At 40.7% G+C, this 9,242-nt stretch overlaps 1 protein-coding gene across 1 annotated transcript; it reads left to right on the top strand.

The window, feature by feature from the left end:
* Nucleotides 1-6,138: 6,138 nt before the first annotated feature.
* On the top strand, nucleotides 6,139-8,781 carry LOC145113532 (uncharacterized). The gene is made up of 3 exons (XM_079049607.1): nucleotides 6,139-7,723; nucleotides 7,841-8,019; nucleotides 8,389-8,781. The coding sequence occupies exons 1-3, from the start codon at nucleotides 6,139-6,141 to the stop codon at nucleotides 8,779-8,781; spliced, it is 2,157 nt and encodes a 718-aa protein (XP_078905733.1).
* Nucleotides 8,782-9,242: the final 461 nt, after the last annotated feature.

Here is a 9,242-nt window from a genome sequence, read left to right as displayed (position 1 = left end):
TAGGATAAAGATCCAGCCTGACTGAGAGCGGAAATTATCCCTATCAGTCTGGAAGCTAGCATCGCTATATCCTTCCACTCTCAAGTCATCACTGCCTCCGAGGGTAAGGACCCAATCCTTATTCCTCCGCAGATACTTGAGAATGTTCTTTACCGTTGTCCAGTGTTCCTTGCCAGGGTTCCCTTGATATCTACTGACCATGCTCAAAGCAAAGGCCACATCAGGGCGAGTACAAGTCATAGCATACATGATCGAGCCCACAGCGGAAGCATATGGTATATGACTCATCTCAGCTATCTCAGCCTCTGTACTCGGACTCTGAGTCTTACTTAGCTTGGCATTACTCTGGATTGGTAATTCTCCTTTCTTGGAATCTTGCATACTGAACCTCTTCAGTACCTTATCCACATAATTACTTTGACTAAGTCCAATTAGTCTCTTACTCCTATCTCTCAATATCCTTATCCCTAGGATATAGGCAGCTTCCCCAAGGTCCTTCATAGCGAAACACTTCCCAAGCCAGGACTTAAACTCCTGCAAGGTTGGGACGTCGTTTCCTATGAGAAGTATGTCATCCACATACAACACCAAGAAGCTAACTATGCTCCCACTAGCCCTGACATACACACAAGACTCATCCTCACTCCTAGAAAAGCCAAACTCTTTGACTTTCTCATCAAAGCAAAGATTCCATCTGCGAGATGCTTGTTTCAATCCATAAATGGATTTATCAAGCTTACACACTCTATTAGGGTATCTTGTATCGACAAAACCCTCTGGTTGAGCCATGTAAACATCCTCAGCCAACATTCCATTAAGGAAAGCGGTTTTGACATCCATTTGCCATATTTCATAATCATGAAATGCAGCTATGGCTAACAATACTCTAATAGACTTAATCTTAGCTACTGGTGAGAAGGTCTCATCATAGTCAACTCCCGGAGTTTGAGTAAAGCCCTTCGCAACCAGTCGCGCTTTATAAGTATGTACCTTCCCATCCATATCGGTCTTCTTCTTGAAGATCCATTTGCACCCAACTGTCTTACGACCTGGTACATTGTCAACCAAGTTCCAAACTTGATTGTCATACATGGACTGAATCTCGTTGTCCATAGCCTCCTTCCATTTAGCAGACTCAGGGCCTGCCATGGCTTCCCTGTAATTATTAGGTTCATCCAAATCTATTAGTGTACTATCACTAATAAATGTATCACCTTCAGTGGTGATGTGATAACCATAATAAAAATCAGGTGTGTTCCTCACCCTAGTGGAACGTCTTGGAGGTACAGACTCATCTATCGGATCAACAGGAGTTTCCTCCTCAGGTTGGTCGATAGCATTTGAGGTTCCTTCACCACTTGACTCTTGAAGCTCTTCAAGGTCAATTTGCCTCCCACTGTCCCCTTGGCTTATGAATTCTCTCTCACGAAAGACTCCTCTTCTTGCCACAAAAACCACATTGTCACTGGGTCTGTAGAAGTGGTAACCAAAGGATCTCTGTGGGTAGCCGATGAAAATACACCTCTCACTTCGAGGTTCAAGCTTATCATGAGTCTCACGCCTCACGAAAGCTTCACAACCCCAAATCTTGATGTGGTCCAAATTGGGAACTTTCCCAGTCCACATCTCGTGAGGTGTTTTGGCAACCTTTTTAGTAGGGACTAGATTAAGGATATGGGCGACAGTCTCTAAGGCATACCCCCAGAAAGAGATTGGTAACGAAGCTCGACTCATCATGGAACGAACCATATCCAACAAGGTTCGATTGCGCCTCTCAGCTACACCATTCAACTGTGGTGTTCTGGGAGGTGTCAATTGTGAGACGATCCCACATTCCTTAAGATAGTCAAGGAACTCAATGCTAAGATACTCTCCTCCTCGATCGGATCGGAGCATCTTGATGTTCCTGCCCAATTGATTCTCCACTTCCTGCTTAAACGCTTTGAACTTTTCAAAGGTTTCTGACTTATGCTTGATTAAGTAAATATATCCATATCTACTGTAATCATCAGTAAAAGTCACATAATAGCGATTAGCATCCCTTGTAGCAACTCTGAAGGGCCCACACACATCCGTGTGTACAAGGTCCAACAAACCTTCACCCCTATCACAAGTACCTGTGAAGGGTGACTTTGTCATTTTTCCAAGTAAACAAGACTCGCAACTATCATCTGATTTGAGGTCAAATGATTCCAAGACCCCAGCCTTTTGGAGTTGGCCTATGCGCTTCTTGTTAACATGTCCAAGACGACAATGCCACAAGGATGCTTTATCCAAGCTATCTGAAGAATCAATATACAACACATTATTTCCTAGATTGTCTACAACATTCACGGCTTCATATACACCATCACAAGGTAATGCTTTAAAGTAAAATACATCATTGTAATAAACATTAATAGCACCATTTTTATTATCAAATGAAAATGTAAAACCTTGTTTGTACAAGCCATGAAAGGAAATAATATTTCTCGCCATTTCGGGCGAGTAACAACACTTATTCAAATCTAACATTAACCCATTATTAAGCAATAAAGAATAAACTCCTATCTTGGTAACAGGTGATGCTTTCCTGTTGCCCATGACTAAGTTTATCTTCTCGTGCTCCACTTGCTCACTTCTTCTTAGTGCCTGCAAATCAGTACAAATGTGAATACCACACCCTGTATCAAGCACCCAAGAATTAGTATTAGATGAGTTGTTAGACAATATTGTGTAAATACCTGCATGGGTGGGTTTATCCTTCCCATCCTTTAGATCTTGCAGATATTTGGAGCAGCTTCGCTTGAAGTGTCCCTTATCCTGGCAATAGAAGCACTGTGCTTCCTTTGGGTTTGAAGAAGGAGTAATGGGACCTTTCTTTGTCCCACTTGAAGAGGAACCATCAAGAGTCTTACCCTTGGTACCCTTCGAAGGGTTTTTCCTCTTCTTACCCTTTCCCTGCCCAATAGCCAGAACAGGGGCTATTGAAGGAGTAGAAGTAGCAACCGCTTTACCCTTAAGGCCATTTTCAGCTGTCCTTAAGAGTCCTTGAAGTTTGCTAAGTGTGACTTCCTCCTTGTTCATATGATAAGTCATACGAAACTGATCATAACTTGGAGGTAAGGAATGGAGAATGATGTCAATCGCCATTTCCTCAGGAAAGTCAACATTTAGCTTCAGCAACCGGTCAACGAACCTTTGCATTTTCTGCAAGTGACCGGTGATGGGTTCACCATCCTTCATCCTTGCGGTTATCATGGAGGAGATGATTTCATACCTCTCCTGACGCGCGCTCTGATGGTACCTTTCCATCAGATCCAGGTGCATCTCATAGGGGTAGAAATCTTCATAGGATTTTTGAAGTTCAGGAGTCATGGTGGCCATTATGATGCATGCTACTTTAGTAGCATCCTTTTCATGTGCAACAAACTCTACAAACTCTTCAGGAGTAGCAGTGGCTTCACTCACAACCTTAAGCTCCCTATCGGGGACATATTCTTTGTCCTCATAGCGGGTAATCATTCTGATGTTTCTGATCCACTCATTAAAATTGGATCCATCAAAGATGACTTTACCACACAAGTTCATAAGGGAAAAGGAGCCTGTTGGGTTTGAGCCAGAAGCATTGTTGGAAGACATCTGAAAGGAAAGAAAGACAAGTTTCATTAGATTAGGAATCCTTAATAATTCACCCAAATGAAATATTAAGGCTAGGATCCAACAAACTATTTATAGTTGGAAGAGGGATCCCGTAATCCATACTATAAAATATTTGAAGGTAGGTAAATGACGATTTACCAATTTCCACCATAAGAACGAAATATTTTATTATTAGGTTTTATTGGTTTTGAAACTCCTAGATCTTTTGAGATACATTGAACTTTTCAATGGCATGTTTGAATCTCGATTGTGCCCTCTCAAGTTTGTGACTGGGATGCCGAGGATCACAAACAAGGTGTGAATAACCATACAAATTTACTTGGTACCCTCAACAATATTACCTAATCGATGTGCCGGTTAACCACACACGCTCCACCGATCTATAATAAGGTCAAGTTACCCTTTGCCACTCTTACTAGTCCATGTTAGTGTGCCGGTTAACCACACACGCTCCACTAACGACTTGGTAAGGTACAAAGTGTAATTTTATGGGCTAGCACCAATTTCACATTTTCCTAAAGTAACTAAGATTGGGAATTTATAATGTATAGTTACTTTATAATTCATTATACTTTTAACGAGTATTTAAAGTCGTATCCTACCCGTTCGGCTAACGACCCTCCACCGATCAAGGAAGCGGTGGGTGAGAGTGGACACCCATTAAGTCACCATTTTATAGGCAACAACCTTATACCCCCCTTATAGACCGGCTTCGTGAATGAGGCCTACTAACGGTAAGAATGACATATTCTTATACATATCTATATAATAAAATTATAATAATAGTATAAGTGTTGATTTTTAAACTTTTTAAAAATCTAAGGTTTAATTTGGAATTAAAGTATTAAAGTATAAGAATTTTCAAATTCCAAAACTTGAGGGCAAGATTTGAAACTATTCCAAGTCTCTTCAATTTGTAACTTATGAGTTTTAATGGTTCATAAAAATGAAGACTCTTCATTTTATGAAACCTCTTTAGTTCTTTAATCACAATTAAAGGAAGTGACTTTTGGTTATCCATAACTTGAGGACAAGTTATGGACACCATCATAGCCATTAAGATCATGAATTAAACACACATGGTGGTTACACATAATTCCTATGATCTTCTAAAAACTCATAAGAACACAAATTCATGTCAAGCAATTTCAAGAAATCATATAAACATATACAATACTTGAAAATTGATAAAAGTCATGTAAAATGGGTTAACATAATCATTATCATTTTGAAAAACAGATTTTACAAGTCCAAAACAGATTGGGATAATGATCTTAATCCATTTCCAGCAACAAAACTCGAAAAAACTGCCCAGCACGCTCCTACTCGCCGAGTGCATTGTTCTACTCGGCGAGTAGAATGAATTTGTTCATGGACTCGGCGAGTCCTCCCCATGGACTCGGCGAGTACAGTCGTCAGAGTGCAGAATTTTCGATTTTTAAGCAGTTTTGCATCAAGTATACAAAAAACAATCTTAGGCTCTGATACCACTGATGGGTTTTTGAGCATTCTAACACTTCCTAAGTGTACATGCAACCCTAATAACCTTGAATCTATGTTTTCTCTATATACATGCAAATTTCTTTTTCAAGGTTATTTCCTAACTAGCATGGCATGGGGATTACATAAAACCTAAAACTAGTAGAAATACATACCTTGTTGTTGCTTGGATTCCTTCAAGACTTTGTGAGCCTAGCACCCCAAATGTTGTGCCTCAAATGCTTCACACAACACCACAAGACTTGGAATAACTTGAGAGAATACTTCTAGCACTCAAATTTGGTTATGCCCTCTCTAGTAACACTATGTACACTAGCTCTACTAGGTCACCATTTTGCTAGCCATAGGGTTCCTTTTATAGTGTTGTCACAATTAGGGTTTACACATGAATGCCCTTAATTGTCATGACTCTTGATTTCCCATGACCCATGGATTTGTAACTCCCATGGACTATCCATGGAGCTCCATTTGGTTACATCCATAACCCATAAACCATGGATCATTAATCCACCATAAAAGAATTGATGATTGTCATAATCAACCCTATATATTTAATTAGTCTCACTTTGATCACCAAATTAATCCTAGATTAATACTTGATCAATACTAATTAAATAATACTATTATTAATATATTAGAACTTATAATATATTAATAATGATAAGTGCCTTATTCTCTCATTTAGTCTATCCAAGTATTGCAATGCCATGCAACCCAAATGGACCATGCCGGGTCGGGTCAAGTACATACCAAATAAAGTTATGGACTTAGACACTATATCCAACAAGACCATCCTATCCACCACCACAACCTCACTACCAACATCCACAACCACACTATCAATCCAAACCACACCCTCCACATCACCAACAACCTCCTCAATCCCAACCAAGTAGCTCCGGAATGTCTCTTGAAGACATTGTCAAATCCTTAGCCACTAGTACCCAACAATTCCAAAAAGAGACAAGAACTAGTATCTCCAACCTTGAAGCACAAATGGGAGATATAGTTACATCCATAAGCAAGTTGGAGTCCCGTGGGAAATTGCCTTCTCAAACCGAAAAGAACCCAAATGTCAATGTGGTGGCCTTGAGAAGTGGCAAACAAGCCGGAGAGAGTAGTTCAAAGAAGAAGCCAAGAGATGAAGAGGAAGAAATAGAAGTTATTCCCGTTGAAGAACCTATAGTCAAGAACGATGCACAAGTCGGAGTTCCAAAGAAGACTACCCCTCTAGTAACACCCATAGCTACTCAACTGCCATTCCCCTCCCGACTTGCGACTTCGAAAAATAACATGGAGGAGAAAGAGATTTTGGACACCTTTCGAAAGGTGGAAGTAAACATCCCTCTACTTGATGCAATCAAGCAAATCCCGAGATATGCAAAGTTTTTAAAAGAACTTTGTACCAACAAGAGGAAGTTGAAGGGGAATGAGAAAATTTTGATGAATGAAAACGCATCCGCGGTTTTACAAAGGAAACTTCCACCCAAATGCAAAGATCCCGGAATGTTCACGGTCCCTTGCAAGATTAGAGATGTCACTTTTAGTAGTGCTATGCTTGATCTTGGTGCCTCTATCAATGTCATGCCCTATTCGGTGTATGAATCATTGAATGTCGGACCCTTAAGTGAAACCGGTGTCATAATCTCTCTTGCGGATAAATCAAGTGTCTTTCCTAGAGGTGTTTTGGAAGATGTCCTGGTGCAAGTGAACCAATTGGTCTTCCCGGCGGATTTCTATGTGATTGATCTAGATGAGCAAGTGTCCTCCAAATCGGCTTTAATCTTGCCTGGGAGACCGTTTTTGAAAACGGCTAGAACAAAGATTGATGTATATGCGGGAAGTTTGACAATGGAGTTTGATGGTGAAACAATAAGCTTTAATATCTATGATGCTATGAGATATCCTAGTGACGTTTCATCTATGTACTTTGTAGATGTTGTTGAGCCACTGACCCAAGAATTGTTCGAGTTGTCTAATGGCGATGTGTTGGAAATGATTTTAAGCAAAGGATTTGATTTTGGGAAGCTAGTCGAGCAATTAAAGTTTTATTCCTTGGATCCGGAGGTTGAGAAGTTGGTCAATAATTTAGAGGTGAAGAAATCCACAAGATTTGATGTCAAGCAAATTGAGTTGACCCCAACCCATACGAAGTTGTCTCCATCCCTTGTTCAACCACCCGAATTGGAATTAAAGGTCCTACCTCAACATTTGAAGTATGCTTACTTGGGCAAGAATGAGACTCTTCCGGTTATCATTTCGACTCATCTAACCGAATTTGAGGAAGAGCAACTCCTCAAGGTGTTGAAGGAACACAAGGAAGCCATGGGTTGGACGATTGCGGATATCAAAGGTTTGAGTCCCTCCACTTGTATGGACAAAATCTTGATGGAGGATGAATGCAAGCCGAGTCGGGATGCGCAAAGAAGGTTGAACCCGCCTATGATGGAAGTTGTAAAGAAAGAGATTTTGAAGCTACTTGATGCGGGGATGATCTATCCAATCTCGGATAGCAAATGGGTGAGCCCGATGCAAGTCGTTCCCAAGAAGACGGGAATCACGGTGGTCGAGAACAACAAAGGTATGATGGTCCCCACCCGTGTGCAAAACGGGTGGAGAGTATGTATTGACTACCGCAAACTCAATGCAAGCACAAGAAAGGATCATTTTCCATTGCCTTTCATCGACCAAATGTTAGAAAGGTTGGCCGGGAAATCTCACTATTGTTGTCTAGACGGGTACTCCGGTTTTCACCAAATCCCGGTGGCACCGGAAGACCAAGAAAAGACAACATTTACATGTCCATTTGGCACTTTCGCATACCGGAGAATGCCATTTGGATTGTGTAACGCCCCAGCCACTTTCCAACGTTGCATGGTTAGTATCTTTTCCGAATATGTCGAAAACATAATTGAGGTTTTTATGGATGACTTTACGGTATATGGGAACTCGTTTCAAGAATGTTTGACCAATCTCACCAAAATTTTGAAAAGATGCATTGAAACAATTTTGGTTTTAAACTTTGAGAAATGTCATTTCATGGTGAGTCAAGGTCTCATTTTGGGTCACATTGTGTCTGAAAAAGGAATTGAGGTAGATAAGGCCAAGATCGATGTTATTCAAAGCTTACCTTACCCGACTTGTGTTCGGGAAGTTCGTTCTTTTTTGGGCCATGCAGGTTTCTACCGACGATTCATCAAGGACTTTTCAAAGATAACAAGACCAATGTGCCAACTCTTGCAAAAGGAGACCGATTTCGAGTTCAATGAGGCGTGCAAAGAAACTTTCGACAAGCTCAAGGAATTGCTTACATCCGCCCCCATCATACAAGCACCGAATTGGGATCTCCCTTTCGAGATCATGTGTGATGCAAGCAATTATGCTATCGGCGCCGTTTTGGGTCAAAAGAATGGAAGAGCCTCCCACGTGATCTATTATGCATCAAGGACACTAGACAATGCTCAAAGCAACTACTCTACCACGGAGAAGGAGCTATTAGCCATAATGTTCGCTTTGGAGAAGTTTCGACAATACCTACTTGGCACCAAAGTTATAGTGTATTCGGATCATGCGGCTCTCAAGTACTTGATGACAAAGAAAGATGCAAAGCCAAGACTCATCCGGTGGATCTTATTATGATGGGTTTGAGCCATAAGAACTTTCCTATGTGCACATGCAAACCCTAATTGCTTGGATCTAGGTTTCTCTAATTGAACATGCATTGAATCCAAGACTTGCAATACTAGATCTAATGTAATATATTGAATCTAATCATATGAAATCAGATCTCAAAGAATACCTTGAATTACTTGCTTGATACTTCTTCTTCTTGGAGCTTAGAGTCACAATTGTCACTCCTCTAATGGCTTACAAACACCAAATAGCAAGAATATGATCTTGAGAGAGAGGGAGGAAGGATAGAAATCGGCCCTAGGGTTCCTTGGCTTGCAAGAGTGTCGATTTCTCCATCCCAAGGGTCCTATTTATACTATGAGCTATTAGGGTTTCTCCTTTAACCCTAATTGAATGACTTAGGCCCTAAGCAATCCAAGATCCTTCTAGATACAAGGCTTGGACGAAATTAAGGTTCCAAAGCCCCT

The sequence above is a fragment of the Lactuca virosa genome, chromosome 1 (genome assembly GCF_052849685.1).
Source record: "Lactuca virosa cultivar CGN04683 chromosome 1, Lactuca_virosa_CGN04683_v6, whole genome shotgun sequence".
Lineage (NCBI taxonomy): Eukaryota > Viridiplantae > Streptophyta > Magnoliopsida > Asterales > Asteraceae > Lactuca > Lactuca virosa.
This window is presented reverse-complemented; position numbering and strand designations above follow the sequence as displayed.